General features: G+C 35.3%; 1 protein-coding gene across 2 annotated transcripts in view; it reads right to left on the reverse strand.

Moving 5' to 3' along the window:
* Positions 1-21,326, reverse strand: part of LOC150106514 (3'-5' RNA nuclease TATDN2-like) — a 147,532-nt gene that overhangs the window by 55,189 nt on the left and 71,017 nt on the right. For both annotated transcript variants that reach the window (XM_090393170.1, XM_090393171.1), the window contains exons 3-4: positions 19,938-20,107; positions 2,680-2,809 (exon numbers count right to left, since the gene is read on the reverse strand). In XM_090393170.1, the coding sequence (XP_090249296.1) occupies positions 2,680-2,809; positions 19,938-20,107 (300 nt within the window). The remainder of the gene's footprint in view (positions 1-2,679; positions 2,810-19,937; positions 20,108-21,326) is intronic.

Genomic DNA, 21,326 nt, shown 5'->3' on the forward strand with positions numbered 1-21,326 from the left:
CCACCTCTATCTCTTCATCTAGCGTAGTGGTAGCATTACGCACTAAGTCATACACCAGATTGATAGATCTTGGTGAAGTGAGCACTCATTATTTGAACTATCTCATCTGCTTCTGACACAAGGATACTTCCTACATTCACTAAAGTTACTCTTCCACATTCATTTCCTTGCAGCATAGCAATAAAATACCTTTTTTGGTTGCCTTTAACTTGCATAGTCAATTTCTTTTCATATTCCAATTTACGTCCGCACGGTTAGCATTGCGAAGCGCACAGCCACTAGGATGTGCGCTTTGCAACCACATGCCTGGGGAAGGAGTGTCCTAGATTCGATTCCCGTCGGTGACGTGAGGAGTTGAAGTATCTCCCTCAGCCATAGCCAAGTTAGCCAGTCTTGGGTGTGGATAGTAGGGTTTTTTCCCCAGTTTATCCTGGGGTTTTTCATCTTACAAAGTAGGCAAACCGGCCTTGAGAACTCAACACTACAGAACATAGGATACACCGGGGCATAGGGCTGACCACCTTATCCTGTGAACGGTTTGAGGTCCAATGATTAATAAACCCTCGACACCGCGAGGTAAAAGGAAGATGAGATTCCAATTTACGTTTCTGTACAATGCTTGTTAACTTTTCTGGCCGTTGCATTATATATGTTATAACTCCTCTTGCTCTTGTTCTCATGACATTCTTTCCATATTATCATCTTATTATAGACCTCTTGCTTATATTTTAACTGAAATGATATTATAGTTAAAATGTAACAAATACAATGCATTGTATTTGTCTGATACATTTTAACTGCTTCCATACAATAGTTGTTCAAACATGAGTTAATTTATTATTCCATAAATTATTTTTATGTAATAATAATCATAATAAAGCTGGCAGTGAAATGGTTAACATATTTGCTTTCCAACTAACATGAAGTGGGTTCATACCCCACTGTGGGCATTGTTTGTAATTGTCTTTAGGTGAGAGGTGAATTTTATCACTTGGGGTGAGACCAACTGTCCTACTAATAGAGGCCTGAAGTGGCTTGAAAAAATTCCATTTCATCTCCAGTGCAAATGTACTTCTTGAAAGCATATCAAGTTTAATTAAGGAAAGCTTGCTGTTTTCTTATTTCTGGTAATTGGAATAGAAGAAACTTTTTTTAAGTGGATCTCACCCAAGAATTTTAATTTAACAATATTAATATTTATGCCTGTGTTATGCCATATAAAAAACATCACTCTTCATACCAGAAGGACAGTGAGTGCTTCTATTAGCGATTATGTTCTCTGCTAATGGAAGAAGACAGAACTACTTATTTCTTCATTTATGTTATCCTTCTTGTTAAAAAGGAAATGGAAGTTTGAGAACAACTTCAGGTTGATAATTCAGTAAATGGATTAATATTAATCATAATTTACCTACAGTGCTTTTGTCTACCACAGAAAACTTGCAGTGTTGTAGCTGCACTTGAATTCTATGGAATGCAGACTGATCACCTACTGGGATATCATTCTTAATCTCTGTTTTCTCGTTATGAGATTATTTGACTATTATTTTTGAGCCAGCAACATCTCTTTACACAGTCTAAACAAAATGCAAATACAGTGAAACTTACTGCTAATTTGCACTTGTACATATATATATTGACTGAATGAATCTGTATATAATTACTGTTGATAATACTATCAACAATAATTAATATATAGATTCATTCAGTAAACATATATGCAAAAGTGATAGTATTAGATCTTTTCACAGTGCTAGAACAAAATTTCTTACTTGATAGCATTAGAACAAAATAAGTAATTAAATTGCTTATTTTGTTCTACCTGAAGTTATTTCTTACTTCAACTAAAATAATTTAGGATTATATTTGGATTATTATTATTGTGACACCTCCAATTGGGTTACACTCAAATCTGAAATCTGTAAAAGCTTTTTCCAAAGACAAATCTGGTTAGAATTTTGTAAATTGAAGTAAATTAAAAAAAAAAAAAAAATCATTGAAAATTTGGATGGGCCATCATGAATCTTAATCTGGAATGTTAGCTGCTAAATACAAGTAGCATGTGCTATCTTCAGCTACTCTCCTCTGTCAGGGCTTTATTTCTTATCTGCTACTCAAGAGATAGACCACTTTCTATACTTTGATATGAGAATAAATTGTTATCAATTTCCAGAGATTAAAAAAAAAGGGCAAAAATTAATGCTTGAAACAAATAAATAAAATAGAATGATAAAAATAAATAAAGTTGAAATATAACAAATAAGGAAATGATTATTGGCCATCATAATAGCACTGTTGTAAAATTGATCTGAACTGAAATTCATTTACCCACTAAAGTCAGCAAGTACATTTATAATAAACCACCAAAAAAATCCCAACCAAATAGTAAACTGTCCACTGTAACCAATAATTCCTTTGGCCCTTACAAGTTTGCTGTAGTGAGTCAACTATATCATTTTGAAATGTTTTGTCCTGCAAATGGTCTCACTGAAAAGGAGATGGCCTGAAAAATTTTGATAGGATCCCAAATTTGTTTAACCAGGATCAAGGAATGACAAAATAAACTACAGTACTTCTGTGAAACACACCTGGGAAAAAAAAAAAAAAAAAAAAAAAAAAAAAAAAAAAAAAAAAGAGAGAGAGAGAGAAAAAAAAAAGAAGAAATCATGGGATACTTACTTCTTCGAGAATATTTAAGCAGTCCTCATGAGCATCTCGACAGTGAATTACAAGAGGAAGTTTACGTTGCAGTGCAATCTTAAGTTGTTGCCTAAGCACAAACTTTTGAATTTCTTTGTTGCAGAAGTTTCTATACATATATATAAAAAAAGGAATACCAATTGTGAGGAACAAAGACACTTTATTTTCTTATGAAGCATGTAAACTTTGAATTTTAAAATATATTGAGACAGAAAACATGAAATAATATTATAATAAATTTAGTTTAATCCTTTATCCAAGTGTGAACAAACAAAGTTTGCACCTGAAAGTATCTTCAGGACTGGGGTAAGGCTCCCACTGTAGAGAACTCAATAAAGGTCGAAACTAGTCTGGGTTGTGGCCCTTCCCTTAATGCATAACATTAGACATATCCACAAGGAGATGTGTTTTGCATTATGGGAGCTACTGAGATAGGAGTGTTGGTAGCTTGCTCCACCTTTGCAAGGAGTTGCCCTGGTGTTGTACCACCTTACCCCAGTCCTGAAGATACTTTCAGGTGCAAACTTTGCTCACACTTGGATAAAGGATTAAACTAAATTTATTATACTCTAACCAAGTGAAAAATAAACTTTCAATATGAAATAATATTAAAACATTAGTTGCAGATGAGTTTAATAAGCAGGATGATGTTAACATTGGTTAACATCATCCTAAACCTCTGAAATAACTTGAATGGTTGATACAGCAAAGTTCCCACATTATCTAACTCTTAGTCCACTATTAGTATACTAACATACTATAAATTCACAACCTTTTGTAGGTGGGATTCATGTACTGAAAGGGGGAAAAGCAACTAAACAACTATTTTGCAGTTCTCTGTTGAAGAGCCACTGATAACCAAAACTCTTAGCTTTTATCAAAAATAATTTTTCTAAGAATAAACATGAACAGTGCTTTGTAAGATTTGATCCATAGAAACTTGTCTTTGTAGTAAAACAATGTTTGATATTGTTCTTATTCTCAAATACATTGACTCCTAAAAAAATGAGACTGTCTGTCCAATGTTAACTACAGTAGGGAGCACTTGGGAAAGGGCAGGGGAAATCATCCATAAGTTTAAGACACTTTCCTCCTCCTACTCCTTTGGATATATACAAAAACTGGCTAGTCATCTGTAGGATAATGTATAGCAATTAACCTAAAAGGAACGAGAATGCCTATTATCCTAAGAGCATGTTATTAAACTATTAACTCTGGCATCAGAACTCAAATTATGAAACTACAGTCAACTCACTCTCTCTCTCTCTCCAGCAAAACTATGGGAGATCAAAAACAAGTGATCATCTGCTACACTGAATTTCTTATAGAACAGCACTGACATTAGTGGCTCTGATGTAGTATGTTGGATAAGTTGCTATCGTAAGTGTGGTGTTGCTACAGTGAAAGTAGTTGGTAGTCTGCCTTTAGTCATATCATGGCCAAGCAATAAATAACTCAAATATTTTTCCATACACTAAAAAACAGTGAACCTAATCCAAGCTATACTCCCTGTAGACATTATCATGAATCTGTAACCCCTACAGTGTACATCCTTGCTCTGTAATTAATATAGTAATATACAAAACAGAAAAAAAAGTATCATAAACAAAAATATGATTAAAAAAAAAAACACATAAGAAAGAACTACTTTCACATTCACTATAGGGTCATTCTATGTGAAATCAAATCAAAAATTAAATTGAAGCTGAAAGATTTTGTACTTTGATAAAAGCAAGTTATTTTGTCAACCTAGTCTTTGGATGGAAGAAATATTTTTTAGATTCTTTCCTAGCATTATTATAATTATAGACAGCCGTTTTATTCAGTTGATTCAAAGAATTTTGCAATTTTTTTATTTATTTTTACTACTATTTTAATGCTCAAGGTATGTACTTTTTGATTTCTTATTTGCATTTTCAGACAAACTTTTTTTTTTTTTTTTAAAGATGATAGCATCTGCTTTAGGTTTTCCAAGTGCCCTTTTTCCACATATTGTACTCTCTTTTAAGTCTTAGGCTGAATCCACAAATCCAGTTTTTTGAGTATTTCACTTATAAATGTAGTGAAATGTGTATGTCCCCAAATCACCTTGACTGAAGCATTTCGTCAATGAAAAAAATTACCTCCAAGTTTAAAAAAATTAAAAACAGTGAAGGCTGAAGCCCAAACAATTTATATGGAAACCAAATAAAACTTTGAAATTTCTATGAGAGTAGGATACTCTTGATAAGTGACTAAGAAAAACCGAATTTTCAAAACCGAATAAGAAACTCGAAGAGTTTCATGCCAAATATAGTAAACTATAAAAGTATCGGCAGATACTAGTGTAAGCCAAAGCACGTAGTACAAACTAGGGCAACGCATAGCAAAGGTGGGTAAAGTTCTGTTCACTATTCTTATAGCAATTAGTATTTTTCATAATGTAAAAACACATCTCCTAGGAGATGTATAATGTTATACATTATGGTGGAACGTCACTACCCAGACCGGTCTTGACCTCTATTGAAGTCTCATCAGTGAGTAGGTAGACCAAATTAATACTGAGGGTATAGCGAAAAGAACTTATATACTTTGCTATACGAGTTGTCAAACAGGTGCACCCATTAAATTACTTAAATAAAGAACCAATAGGCTTCATTTTGACGATGTAACATTATTTAAATTAAGGAGATATTATATCCCAAATTGTTTCACTACTGAATAAGAAACTCAAAGATCAGAATTAAAGAGTTCCATGCCAAATATAGTAAACTATAAAAGTATTGGTGGATACTAGAGTAAGCCAAAGCACAAAGTCTTTGGCTTACGCTAGCATCTGCTGAAACTACGTGCTTTGGATTACGCTAGTATCAAAGAGTTTCACCATGAATCTCTTTGATTCCGATCTTTGAGTTTCTTATTTGGTTTTGAAACAATCATCATCATCAAATTCCTGACATGTACCCTCAAGGGGTGTACAGGATATGATAGTACTACATGAAAAAAATTACATCATTACTAACTTCCTATCTACAATTTTCCTCCAAATCAGTCTGTTACTTGTCAAGACTCCAACATTATCAGATCTTATATTTCTATCATCTAAGGCACTTTGTACCGTATCAATCCACCTATATCTTGGTCTTCCTTTGGGTCGTTTTCCTACCAAAGTGGCAGAGAACACTTATTTTGCTAATCTTTCCTCGCCCATTCTGTTTAAGTGACCATACCACTTGAGATTAGCTCTGCTAATGCATTCCTGGATGCCGACAATGTCAAGTTCTTCCCCAATATCCTCATTTTTAATATGATATTGCCATTTATGCCATCTGTTCACGCTTCTAATCTTTCTCAGAACTCTCATATCTGCAGTCTCTAGTCTTTGGTCAAGTGTTTTACTTCTGACCCAGCTCTCAGATCCATAAGTTAAAACTGGTTTGAACACTATCTTGTATACAGCTAATTTAGTGTTCTGACTAATTTCTCTCTTATTCCATATGAATTTATTCAAGTGACTTCCTATCATACCAGCTTTGTTGATTCTGTTAACTATTTCCATATTTAATTTACGATCTTCACTAAAAATCGTGCCTAAGTAGCTGAAATGTTTTCCTTGTTCAACAGGTTCCCTGTTCACAACACAGTTGACATTTTCAACAATTCTACCTATTTTCGTTGCCTTTGTCTTTTTAATGCTCACCTTCATACCATATCCATTACAATGGTTATTCAATTCAGTCAGGGGCTCTTGCAAACTTGTAGCGGATTTATTTAGAATTATAACACCACCGGCATAAAGCAAAGAGCTGACATTAACATCTCCAATTCTGATATCATGTTTAATACCACTTTCCTTCATAATGTGATCCATATAGATAATGAATAACAGAGGGGATAATGTACATCCTTGTCTCACGGAGGATTTAACATTAAACCATCTTCCTGTACTTCCTTCAATTCTAACTGTAGACTTACAACTCAAATACAGACTAAGTATTGCTTGATATAATGCCCCATTGACACCATATAACTGTAGCGTATTGAATAGCTTCTCTCTTGGCACCTTGTCATATGCCTTTTCCAGATCGACAAAATTAAAATACACATCTTTGTTATATTCCCATGCTTTCTCAACTATTTGTCGTAAAGTAAAGATCTGATTCTGACAGCCTCTATTTGGCCTGAATCCAGCTTGTTCTGCACCAAGCTTTTCTTCCACAATTCTTCTCAACCGTTTCTCAAGTATGCTTGCATAGATCTTACCAAGAACACTCAGTAGGGAAATACCTCTGTAATTCTCACATTCAGTTTTATTTCCCTTTTTATATAAGGGTACTATTAGAGCTCTACTCCAATTATCAGGAATTCGTCCCTCTGTCCAGGCTTTCTGAACTATGCAGTACAGCCACTGTAAGTGGCTGTACTGCATAGTTCAGAATACCATCATATTTCAGAATTTCTGGTCAAATATCATCTACTCCTGCTGCCTTTCCACATTCCAAGCCTTTGATGGCTTTTTCTACTTCAAGTATGAAAGTATTCCTGACTGTGCCTGTTGTGTGTTTTTTTACCACTGTGTTATCTCTGCTTGTTTCATTTAGCAATTTTTCAAAGTAATTACTCCATACTTCAAGGATATATTTTTCTCCTGTTTTCATGTAACCTTTATCATTACCCTAACTCCTTTTACAGCACTCTTTCCTCCATTTCTAAGCTTCTTCAACAACCTTCAGAATATCTTACCACCATCTTGATATTTATTTTGTATGTTCTTGTCAAAGTCCTCCCATGACTTTTGTTTAGCTTTCTTGCATTTGTCTCTGTATTCTCTAAGAGCACAAGCTGATTTATTTGCCAGGAACTTTTGATATGCTTTCTTCGTTTCCTTCACTGCCTCTTTAACTTCCTGTGTCCACCATGGAGTTCCGATTTTTCTATCCTTGCAGACAACCTCCGCACATACCTTTCTGGCTGAAACAATTAGGGTTTTCTTCAAGGCTTGCCACTGAATCTCCAAGGTTTGGTTCCTGTTCTCATACTCTTTCATTTTTTCTTCAATAATCTTTGTGTGTTTTAGTCTACAGTTCACATCTGAGAGCTGCTCAACTTTTATTCGCTTTAAAACTTTCTTACATGTTATTCTTTTCAATAGGAAATTTAATTTTATCCTGCTCAAGACTAAATAGTGATTGCTTCCAATTTCAAATCATATGTACATCTGTACACTCTGGTGTCCTGCACCAAAGAGAAAACATCACTATCAACAAAAACATAGTCAATGAGATTTTTCTTATTTCTTGTCTCTTCTCTCCATGTGAATTTGTGTACATTTATATGTTGGAACATGGTGTTAGTAATAACCAGTCCGTGACATGAGCAGAAATCCAACAGGTATTTGCAATTATTATTGGCTTTGCTCTTTTCCTACAATTTCTGACAATCATTTCCTACTCTGCTATTTAGATCCCCAACAAGGACCAACTTTACCTTTTTCATTGTGTCAGTTGCTTTTTCTAAAGCATTAAAAAATTCCTGCATTCTACCTAATTAGTACCTTCTGTGGGACCATAGGCACAAATAAGTCTCATTGTCCAATTCCCCATTCTGATATTTGCCCACAACGCTCTACTTGAGACTGCCTGCCATTCAAGAAGATCAGCCTCGTATTTTGTGTTGAATACTATGGCTACTCCTTCATTTCCTTGATTTGTCATTTCCTGAATATAACATTCTGTATTTATTGTTCAGAAAGATTTCACCAGCTTTTGTCTTCTTGTTTCGGTCACCCCTATTATGTCGATCTGGTATTTATCAAATTCCTCAGCTAGGTCCATTTCTTTGCCATTCAGGCTTCTTATGTTGATAGTACTGATCTTTACCTCTGGTGATGTTGAGTTGGGGTGTGCTTTCAGATTTGTTCCAATAGCTGACTTTTCGCTGTTCGCCCTGGTTCCCTGGCGAAAACAATGGGGACCTTGTTTAACCGGGCATCGCCGCAGCCCCCATGAAATTTTGTCATGTTGTACCATCATTTTCTATATTGGTTTAAGCCAATAAGAATATAATTTGATCAGCTAAATCCGAAATTGCCAGCCCATTCTTGTTCGTTCAGTATCCAGGTAGATACCCAACAGGGTGTACCATGAGAAGGTGAGGATTGGACATTAGGTCAGAAGCTCTGGTCGGTTCTCCGCATTCCTTTAAAGGCTATGTGGAGGTCTCCTCTCAGTTATACTGCTTTGACCCGTAGGATTTAATATCCCCTTAATTTAAATAATGTTACATCGCCGAAATGAAGCCTATTGGCTCTTTATTTAAGTAATTTAATGGGTGCACCTGCTTGACAACTCGTATAGCAGAGTATATAAGTTCTTTTCGCTATACCCTCAGTATTAATTTGGTCTACCTACCCACTGATGAGACCTCAATAAAGGTCGAAAGCCGTGTGGGTAGTGACCTTCCACCATAATGTATAACATCACACATCTCCTAGGAGATGGGTTTTTACATGATGGGAAATACTAAGAATAGTGATCAGAACTTTACTCACCTTTGCTACGAGTTGCCCTAGTTTGTACTACATGCTTTGGCTTAAGCTAGTATCTGCCGATACTTTTATAGTTTACTATATTCGGCATGAAACTCTGAGTTTCTTATTCGGTTTTGAAACAATGTAGGATTTAATATCCCCTTAATTTAAATAAACTTTTTTTAGTATCATGAATGGTGTGTCATGTGACTTACAAATGGAAGAGTAAAAAAAATCTGAATGCTTAAAATGCAAACAAATAACATTTAAGTAAGGTACATAAAGTGTCGAGTGCCTCATGAAGAATTCTGATTTGTAATTTAATTTCTTTTATAGTTCACTTCTTCAATTAAGAGAAATGGCAAATTGGCCACTCAGCCAACTTACTATTTAATCTTTAATCTAACACTTGGCCAACCAGGCCAGCAGTCTGGTTGGCCGAGTGGTTAGCATATCCACTCTCCAGCAAAAAAAGGCTGCAGGTTTGACTCTTGCTGAGGGAATGGATGTTTGTGATTGTCAGTAAAAATATTAGTGGTGGTGGACACTAGATGGTGCTGGTGTGGATGATGCAGTTTGCTGTAGTTAGTGGATTGAGTAGTGGAGACAGAGAGTTGTAGAGTAGGTGCCCTCCCTCGATGAGTCTTTGGATTCCTTGGAGATGTCATGTAATAATTACTAAAGTAATAAAATATGATCATTGAGGTATATATGCCCCTCCCTTCATCTGGTTTTAAAATTAGATATTTAAAATTAAAACATGGTATAACAATGATTATGTATACTGTATTTATGATGGTAACTATTAAAAATTATGAATGATTACTCACCACTTAAATATAATTTAAGTACTAGTTATTTTTATTACCTAGCTAGTTAAAACTGAATAGTTTTATAAGCACCTCAAAGTACAGTGCATCTGTTCTTTGCAAACCCTAGCCATATGAAATTACTTTGTCCACATAGTTGAGTGTTAAATTACTGATATAAAAGTTAAAAAAAAAAAAAAAAAAAAAAAAAAAAAAAAAAAAAAAAACTGTTTTTACATAATTCTGGTGATATGCAAAAAAACTCTCAACATGTAATCTGCTTAGTTTACACAACTCAGGAGGTCAAAAAAAGCATGTGTTATTTTCTTCATTTTCAAAAAGCTGAAGTGATAAAAATAACAGAATGATGCCAATTTTGCTTTATAGTAACCTATCAGGAGTATATCTCTCAAAAAGTTTGGTCCCCCACATAAATTCTTTTGGATTCAACTAAAATCTTTCACTTTTTGCAAACTTTCAAATTTGAAAAAATCTGAAAACCCACCCCAACTCAACATCACCAGAGTTAAAGATCGGTACTATCAACATAATAAGCCTGAATGGCAAAGAAATGGAGCTAGCTGATGAATTAGATAAGTACCAGATCAACATAATAGGGGTGACCGAAACAAAAAAGACAAAAGCTGGTGAGATCTTTCTGAGCAATAAATACAAAATGTTATATTCAGGCATTGACAATCAAGGAAAAGAAGGAGTAGCCACAGTATTCAACACTAAATATGAGGCTAATCTTCTTGAATGGCAGGCAGTCTCAAGTAGAGTGATGTGGGCATATATCAGAATTGGGAACTGGACAATGAGACTTATTTGTGCCTATGGTCCCACAGAAGGTTCTACTAAGGTAGAATTGGAGGAATTTTTTGAGGCTTTAGAAAAAGCAACTGACACAATGAAAAAGGAAAAGTTGGTCCTTGTTGGGGATCTAAATAGCAGAGTAGGAAATGATTGTCAGACATACAAAAATATCTTGGGAAAATTTGGAGAAAAGAGCAAAACTAATAATAATGGCAAATATTTGTTGGATTTCTGTTCAGGACATGGACTGGTTATTACTAACACCATGTTCCAACATAAAAATGTGCACAAATTCACATGGAGAGAAGAGGCTAGGAATAAGAAAAGTCTCATTGACTATGTTATTGTTGATAGTGATGTTTTCTCCCTGGTGCAGGACACCAGAGCGCACAGAGGATTTGAAATTGGAAGCGATCACTATTTAGTCTTGAGCAGGATAAAATTAAATTTCGTATTGAAAAGAATAACACGTAAGAAAGTTTTAAAGCGAATAAAAGTTGAGCAGCTCTCAGATGTAAACTGTTAACTAAAATACACAAAGATTATTTGAAGAAAAAATGAAAGAGTGTGAGAACAGGAACCAAACCTTGAAGAAATCCCTGTTTGTTTCAGCCAGAGAGGCATGTGGGGAGGTTGTCTGCAAGGATAGAAAAAACAGAACTCCATGGTGGACACAGGAAGTTAAAGAGACAGTGAAGGAAAGAAGAAAGCATATCATAAGTTCCTAGCAAATAAGTCAGCTTGTGCTCTTAGAGAGTACAGAGAAAAATGTAAGAAAGCTAAACACTGTGTAAAACTAACTAAACAAATGTCATGGGAGTACTTTGCCAAGAACACAGAAAACAAATATCAAGAAGGTGGCAAAATATTTTGGAGGTTGTTGAAGAAGCTTAGAAATGGAGGAAAGAATGTTGTAAAAGAAGTTAGAGATGATAAAGGTGACATTAAAACAGGAGAAAAATATATCCTTGAAGTATGGAGTAATTACTTTGAAAAATTGCTCAATGAAACAAGCAGTGATAGCACAGTGGTAAAAAAACTCAGCAGGGCATACAGTCAGGAATACATATCCATACTTGAAGCCATCAAAGGCTTGAAATGTGGAAAAGCAGCAGGAGTAGATGATATTCGACCAGAAATATTTTCTATAGAAATATATTTGGCCTGAAGATATTTTCAGGCTCAAACTTTGTTTGCTCACACTTGGATAAAGGATTAAGCTAAATTTATTATAGTCTAACCAAGTGAAAAATATACTTTCAACAATAAGGTGGCACACCTTTTGTCAACTCCTGTAGGTAAGGATGACCTCTCCTTAGTATCTCCACTCTGGGCCTGGCTCCCACTCATGAGACCTCAATAAAGGTCAAAACCGGTATGAGTAGTAACCCCTCTCCCTTAATGCATAGCAGTATACATATCTGTAAGGAGATGTGCTCTGCATTATGGGAGATACTGAGACAAAAAGTTGAGATCTTGATCCACCTTTGCTGCGAGTTTCCCGGTGTTGTACTACCTTACCTCAGTCCTGAAGATATTTTCAGGCGCAAACTTTGTTTGCTCACACTTGGATAAAGGATTAAACTAAGTTCAAAAAATAGTTTGCCAAAGGTGGAGACAAAGTGCTAATCCCCCCACCATGACAGTGCCTTCAACCTATTTATTATTATTACATGACATCTCCATGGAGCCCATAGACTCATCAAGGGAGGACATCTACTCCACAACTCTCTGTCTCCACCACTCAATCCACCAACTCAACGAAACGCAACTACACCAACACCATCTACCGCCCACCACTACCACCACTGGTAATTTCAGACACAATCACAATTTATAGATCTTGTTTTTCCAACTGAAATACCCTGACTGTATAACAAATTCAAAAATCCCCACATTGGGAGGGAAATCATCATATAGCAAACTAATACTGTCAGATAAGAGAATGTTGGTAAACAGAAAAAAGAATGTCACAGCTTACTAACATATCTGACTCTTGTATTTGAATAGTTTTGATTTTTTTTTTTGAGAAAATGCGTGGAATTCTTAATAAATGATCTGGATTGTCCAAATATGAGCAGTTAATAAGCATGAAAGAAATTCAGCAATTTTATAGATGGGAGAGTCAATACAATTCATATTGGGTCTTACTGGACAACCTTCTTTATGAATTTTTGGTAGACCATATAAACAAGGAGTCCTTCCAAAATGTGTGCGTAACTTATACAAAGTATTTTGATCCCAGCTAACAACTTTATCAAGGAGCTTAATTGTTTAATCTGTGTTTTTGTAGGTTATAACTAATTTCTTGATAGATGGAGGTATGTTGTAAAAGGCAGTCTATCTTTCTCTCATAATCAGTTATACATTATCACTCAGCTTTTCCTTTATCCACTTTTGAAATAGATATATGGTACTTTTGTTTTAAAGAAAGCAGCACACAGAATTCGGTAGTACGTAAGTTATATGGATGTAATTTACTTCTAGACAGTGAAGCAGCAACTTCCAAAGTGTAGTTTATTAGCATCTTCACTCGAATGCTCTGATAGATTGCATTCCAAAAAAATCGAGTACAGAATGGATTTAGGTACCAAGCAAAATCATGGCTTTTAAGCTAACACACTAGTCTTGGCATTAGACAACAGGCATGCAGAAATGTTAATAATCCCTTAATTAGTTAGGAATGTTGTTCCAGTAAATTTTTGCTTACAATATTCATATTTTTGCATGTCTGTATGAATGCCTTTCCTAAGAGTGGCTTAAAGATTGTTTAGAAATATGTAGAATACAATCAGTAATTCATCGTCCACAGTAGATAAGTAAAGTGTTCCCTATCTTTAGTTGTTAGTGTGTTTTTCAACATCTAAGCAATCCCTTGGGCTATTTTACCATCTTTTGCAATATGCCTTCTAAATTTCAACTCTCCATCATTATCTCCAAGTCCCTAGTTTCATCAATTTCTGCAATCCAGTATCATCATTGTGATACACAGTATGCAACCTTTTCAATCTGAAGTGAATAACCTTACATTTTGCAACATTAAATTGACAATTATTATCCTTTAGCCACAATGCCAATTAATAAATTAAGATATCCTGCAGGATGATTGAAATCATCCTGCAGGATATCTACATGACCTTCAGAAACTATTGCCAACCCCAGTTTTGCATCATCAGCAAGCAACTGAATATCATCTCTTAACTCTTTCCCTATATCATTCATATACAAATTAAAGAGTAACGGCCCTAATACAGAACCCTGAGATACTCCATTAGTCCCCCCTCATTCTCCTAGATTCCGCTTCCCCATATTACTACTTTCTGGTGTCTGTCAGCCAACCCCCGATCCACATAACAAGCATTATATCCATTCCAAGTTGCTCCAACTTTTGCAAGTTTTTCCATGTGGTACGCTGTCAAATGCCTTCGCAAAGTCCAGCAGTCTCGTGGTTTAGTCATTCCCTTTATCCAATTCTTCTTCAATCCATTTTCTTCTTACTTGCTACATAATGAAAACACTCTTTTGATTTACTTTGGCCTGTTTAGCTAATTTTCTCTCATAATCTGATTTTGCCTTTCTTACTATACTAGTCAACCTTCTTGCGCGCCCTTTGTACTGCTCATGAGTATGCTGATCACCATTTACCATTTTCTATAATTACATTCCCTCCACACTGTTTTCTTTTCTTGCAGCTTTTGCTTTATACCTCTATTCATCCACTTAATCCCAACTTGGTTTATCCTTCTGACCTTGAGTATGCAGTCTGATACTGCTTCTGTCAATCTCTGACAACTACTGGCATTCTTTCCCTGTAGCTTCTCAAGCCATGGCACTGGCACCAAGATGCCTCCTAAGGCTGTCATAATTACCAACTTTATAGTTCAACATAAACCTTTTCTTGACAAAGAATTCCACATATTTAGGCAACTTCTCAGAACAAGACTGCATGATCACTCTTCCCCAACTGGAGGCAGAATGTCTATCTCAGTTATGGATGTATAGATCCAGCACTCTCAAACCCTTGGTCCCTTTATAACATGTTGTTTCAGGTAATTATCTGTTAGCAACTATATAAATTTCACTTCCATCCTGCCATGTGTCCTTTACTTCCTCTAATCGACGTCCCCATAGTTGTAGTCTCCCATAATAATTGTTTGGTCCGCATTCCTTGTACTAATCTGCCCACACATTGAATCTACATCTTCACGTGGATACTTGGTCTATAGAAGCAGTCAACAACATTTTATCCTATGGCCAATACCACACAGCAGACAGCCTCGCTGAAATGAACTGTCTCACTCATAACTAAAATCTTTAATTTCTAGTTTTGTTGGTTGTAGTTCTTCAACTATCATAAGCAATACCTCACCTCCTGTCCTATTCCCTCTGTTTTTCGGCCAAATCAAGCTGACCAATGCTAATAACTCCTCCTCCTTATTTCTGATACTTCTGACATTCAGTACATGCATTTCAACATCCCCACACTCTTCCTCCTTTACAGCAATTACTTCCTTTCTCCGACTTCAAATCCTATTCGCAGTTTTGCTGATGACAGTACTTTTCATTCCTCTTTCTCATTCGATAAACCCCAAGGTTACCCTAATGTTCATTGCCTAAAGAGCTTTCATAACCAGGTAACTTGAACGTTGACTTCCTCAAACATCCTGAAATGAGGTGAAGACAACTTAGTAAATTTCAATGCTATAAAATCTTAAATCTGCCTTATTACCTGCAAGAAAAATCCTACCTCGCCCTATCTCATTTTTGATAATGTTCCAGTTTCCTTTCAAGATCAACTTTCTTTTCTTGGGTTGACTGTCACATCCAGTTTATCCTGTTACAAACATATTACTTACATAGCCTCCTTAGCCTCTAAGAACCTTGGTGTTCTTTTCCATTCTAAATATTACACCTCTTCCTCTCAACTCTCAGATATGACTAATTTTGGAGTACTGTTCCCACATCTGGGGTACTCAAATGTGGGAACAGAGCACCCAAGACCTCTGTAAGAATTCTTGTGAATATTCAGAAGAGGGCAATCTGGTTAACAAATGATCCTTCCCTCAGACTCCAGTCACTTCATCACAGGTGCTCTGCTTCAGTGCTGTGCCTGTTTTATAGGTCCTTTCATGGACATTGCTCCTCTGAATTGGCTGCTATCATCCCTCCATTTTCTTCTAACCAGAACTAGAGCAGCCCCTGGCATACACTGTCCAGCTTCAAACACACTGAACTACTTCTCATCAGCTTCTTTCATTTCATCCACCTCTATTCTTTGGAACAAATACCCCTATAGCATTTTTCCCACAGTACAACCTCCCACTTGTCGTGACGTTCTATTTTCATGTTGTGTTCTAATCTGCCATCTTGTTTCAAGTCACTCTTATTAATAAAACAACTAATTGCAAATTGATCACCGATCCAAAAGTAGGGAAATTTATAATTATACTGCGCTACCCTATTTTAGATTAGTCTATATAAAACAGTAGGATCAATTCTTAATTAAGTTAGCAGTCTTCTTACTTAGGCCGAATTATTTACTATTCTACTTGGGGCACCCGCAAGATTCGAATTTTTTATGAACGGTGCAATAAAAGGGAATTCAGGCAAACACAATATTTAGATTAACAAAATAAAACATTTAATATATGATATATAACAAATACAAGAATTCTACTTTTAAATGAAACAATACAAATAACTTAATACATCTTGCTAAGTCTCTCATTCCAATTCAATCTTCTAAACTTTAACATACAATTCACAGCTTCAAGATTACAAGCTTTTTTAACTCAAGTTAATAAAACAAAACTTCTCATTTGATCAGTCTGCACATATCTATCAATTGTACTTAATGTTTATATTCACAGCAGGCACTAATCAAGATAGACAATATTCCAAGCAATCTTATTTCGGACTTTGAACTTCGAAGATACGTTATAGTTAATGTTAGAATAAACAAACATGTATGACTACTCTTCCAGATACAATCTTCAACACATCAATTTATTGTGAGCACACTTATGAATTAACTTATTTAAGCTAGCGGAACACATTAAATAAAATTCTCCAATGCTTTAACTGAACTATTGTTAATCGTGCTTCACTACTCTAAACAACAGCAATAAGGTACTGATATTTTTCCTTGTTTACTTTTCTCCAACTAGTTAAATTCATTATAATTCTTCTCAGGGCAACATAGAATTAAGACGTAATCCTAGACTAACTGGAACTAATCAGAATTTCCCATTGAATGTCCAGTTCTTTATTTATTTATTTACGACATCAATTTTCCTCAACAACAGCTGATTTCACTTGCAGCTGAGTATATGATTCACTACGGTTTTGCTCACTTCTAAACACTATTCTCATGAATTTCTGCCCTAAAGAATTTATAATTTTCTTTCACTTCTTTGCTTTTTTCCTACATTCCTTCAGGCTCCGCAAAAATCTCCCCTTTTCTCTCCCATTCAAGTTCTTATTCACCTTCTTTCTCCTTTTTGTTCCAAGGTCACGCACTCTTTGACTCGTGCTTGTTTATTTCATGCGTCTCCATGACAACCAATGAACGCAAACATTTCGCTAATGTAATACAACGCTCTACTATTACATAAGTGATTACATAACGTTAAATTTTTACAAATAAGAATAAACAGAATATTTGAGCTACATAATCAGCTTTTTCATTACGCATACAATTATTTATAATAACACTTTTCGTTACTTTATATATATATTTTAGTTATCATAAATTTCTACACATATTATTATTTAATAAATTGATAGTAGGTTAAGTTTAGAATAAATATTTAAATAGTAATCCTTAATTAAGGAACAATAAATAATTTTTATACAAATCATGATTAATATATAATAAGCAATGTTAAATGTGAATGAAAAAAATAAATTACACAACATAGTTTCATTCACAATTTAACACACTCTTTAAGACACATATCCACAGGCTATATTTTTCTCTTTAATCACTTGCCACTGTAGTTTTATATGTCTTATGATCTTTCATGTGGGATCAAGATAAAAAAAAAAGTTAATTAAAATAAGATATATCCAAAAATAATTAAGAAACTTACTAATATTTACTAAAATAAAAGACTTATTATTACGGGAAACTCCAGGGAGTCCTTAGACTCATCGAGGGAGGCCCCAAATCATGTCCATCACAGCTATTCGACATTCACACAGTATCTATCATACCTTGTCTTAAACTAATTCACTGTCACAGCACCTACTACAGACTCTGGCAGCTTATTCCACTCATTCACCACTCTAAAAGTAAAGAACCCAGCCCTAACACCCTTACTAACCATATTCTTGCCCAGCTTCTATGGATGTCCCCTAGTCTTCCCACAACCAGCCCTGTTCTCAAAAATATCCTCTGAATTAATCCTATAGAAACCCTTCAGTAATTTGAATGTCTCCAATCATATCTCCCCTCCTCTGCCTATCAACCAATTTCTGCAACCCACAAATCCTCAACCTGTTCTCATAAGGTTCATTCCACAGACCTACTATCATCTTGGTCACTCACCTCTGGATCCTCTCAACCTCCTCACCATCAATAAGAAACCTAGGTGACCAAATCTGGGCACAGTAGTCGAGATGGGGTCTTATCAAGGCTCAGTACAATAACATGCTTGTCTCTGCTCGTCAAAGTATTCTTCAGCAACCAAGTGATTTGATGAGCTGATTTGGCCACTTTTGCAATGTGCCCCCTAAACTTCAACTCCTTATCCACCACCACTCCCAAATCTCTGGCCTCATCAATTTCCTGGAGTACAGTTACACCAATGTAGTAAGCTGCTACTAATCTTTTCACCCCAAAATGTATGACCTTACATTTTGCCACATTAAATTGACATCCATTCTCCTTAGCCCAGACCTCCAATCTATCCAAATCATCCTGCAAAATTTTGACATCATTTGCATTCACTATTGCCCTACCCAACTTTGCATCATCCGTGAACAAATGAACTGTTCCTCTCAGATCCTTTCCTATATCGTTAATGAACAAATTAAACAGCAGTGGTCCAAGAACAGATCCTTGTGGCACACCACTAGTCACAGGCCGTCTTGTGCACTCTACTCCTGAATAAACCACCCTCCTATCCATCTCACCAACCCTATATCCATCCCCATATGCTGCATTTTACTGATTAGAGTTCCATGTGGTATCCAGTCAAAGGCCTTAGCAAGGTCCAGTAGACTCACTGTAAACCCATTACCCTTATCCAATTCAGCCGTCACTGTGTTATAATACATGAGCAAGTTACTGAGGCATGACCTACCTTTCACAAAACCATGCTGTCCCCGATACAGTGTCCCATTTTCATCTATCCAATCTTATATTTTCCTCTTGACTATTTTCTGCAAAACCTTGATAACGATTCCTGTTATGCTGATCGGCCAGTAATTTTCAACAGCAGCCTTGGAACCACCTTTATGCAGCAGAACTATTTTCCCCTCTTTCCACCCCCCCCCGGGACTGACACAGACCGGAGGATCAAATTAAACAAAATGGTCAAGGGCACTGACAATTCTTTAGCCGCTTCTCGTACAACACGAGCTGGTATACCATCCAATCCCACAGATGTATTGCTATTGAGGTTCTGTAATAGACTATTTACCTCCACTTCATTCACTACAATTCCAGTATAGGCTGTTAGTTGTTATATTCCTGTAATGTCACCACCTGGATGATATACTCTTGCAAAGTGCTCGCTAAGTAATTCCACTATATCGACTGATTCGGTTACCTCCCTACCCTCAGCATTTTTGAAAATCATTCTGCCATGAACATTTTTTCTTTTACTTGCAACATATTGAAAAAACTATTTGGGATTGTCTTTACCTGCATGGCCAATGTTCTTTCATAATCCGCTTTTGCTTTTCTTATTTGTAGGATACGTGCAACAATTATCATATTATCCGCTACTACTATCAAATCATTTTATAGATGGCACTTCAGATAGATTTTCGAGAAAAAAAAAAAAAAGCATATATTTGAATATCTTTGTTTTAACCATAAAGTTTTTATTTACACAAATACATGCATAGAACAAAAAATATCCAATGAAATAGCTTACCTGGATGAATAATCTAATCCAATTTCTCCTAAAGCAATAACATTAGGATTGTTAAGAGCAGTTTCAAGATCTTTCTCTTTCTGAGAAGTATAATCCTCAGCCATGTGTGGGTGACAACCAAAAGCACCCCATACACCTTTCTCATTTAAAATATCTTCCCATACATGTTTCTATAAAATAAATTATATAAATAAGATACAAAAAAAAAAAAAAAAAAAAAAAAAAAAAAAAATTGTATAACTTAATCTATCTTTTCTGTGTCCATGTTTTAAGTGAATCTTTTTTTTTAAATGAATTCCAAATTTTAAACCTAAGGATCAGATAAATTGAGAACCCAACTCTAAAAACCGAACATGGAACTAGTCATGCACTTTAGGCCTCCAATAAGCAGAGTGGTGATGGTGCCAAACCAAGTGATGAAATTCATTTACCAACTAAAATCATTCACAATCATTAATGCCAGACTGGGAATGGCAACAAAAGCTAAGTGGATAGAGAGCCACATTATCCACTTGGCCAATCAGGTAATTAGACGTGATACCATCTCAAAGTAATATTCTTCTTTCAATGAACATTTACAAAAAATTTCTGTACTGGTTCTTGTCTATGACCAACATAATATTCTTTAATGGAAGAGGAGGGAAGGAGAAAAAATGAAGTACATCATCTGGGATCAGGAAACTTTACGTTGCATAATAGTTTTTTTAACGTTATTTAATATGTAAAAATTATGAAGGAAAATGACATTAAACCTATTATCAAAACTGAAGATGTCTGAATTTTTTTTCTAAGTAACCATCGATTTATGTGCCTATGGCATTAGTATAACATAAATAACAATACCCAACTCAAAAATAACAATACCCAAAAGTTTAATTTTGCATGTAAGTTTTGTCTTTTCATTATCAAAAGTCTAATTTTGCTAATTTTTATTTTAAAGATTTATTTGACCCAATGGAAAAAAAAAAGCACCAAAGAAAAGCAATTTCTTTGGAAATGAAAATTGCAATTTTAGATTGCTTAGCAAAAGGAGAGTGATCTATGGCGATTGGTAAACATTTTAATTTAGGCGAATCTACTACAAGTGCAATTAAAAAGAATGAAGTCGCAATAAGAAAATCTGTCATTTCTGGCACAAAACTAAGTGCCAAATAATCATTGCACTCAAGAGATGCTTTATTATTTATTTATTTAGCACATGGCTCACACATGAAAAGTTACATTAATCCTTGATATATATATATGGATATAGTAATAGACATAATACAGTCATAAAAGAGACACTCAAGAATAGGCTACAACTGAATGTCTGGGTTGATTATCCAGTCAACTGCACTTGGGGGTAGCATGGATGAAGTCTGACAGGTTTCCACTGTATGCACATTGGAC

Source organism: Typopeltis vanoorti, chromosome 5, assembly GCF_054136105.1.
Source record: "Typopeltis vanoorti isolate ZY-2024b chromosome 5, IOZ_Tvanoo_1.0, whole genome shotgun sequence".
Taxonomy (NCBI): domain Eukaryota; kingdom Metazoa; phylum Arthropoda; class Arachnida; order Uropygi; family Thelyphonidae; genus Typopeltis; species Typopeltis vanoorti.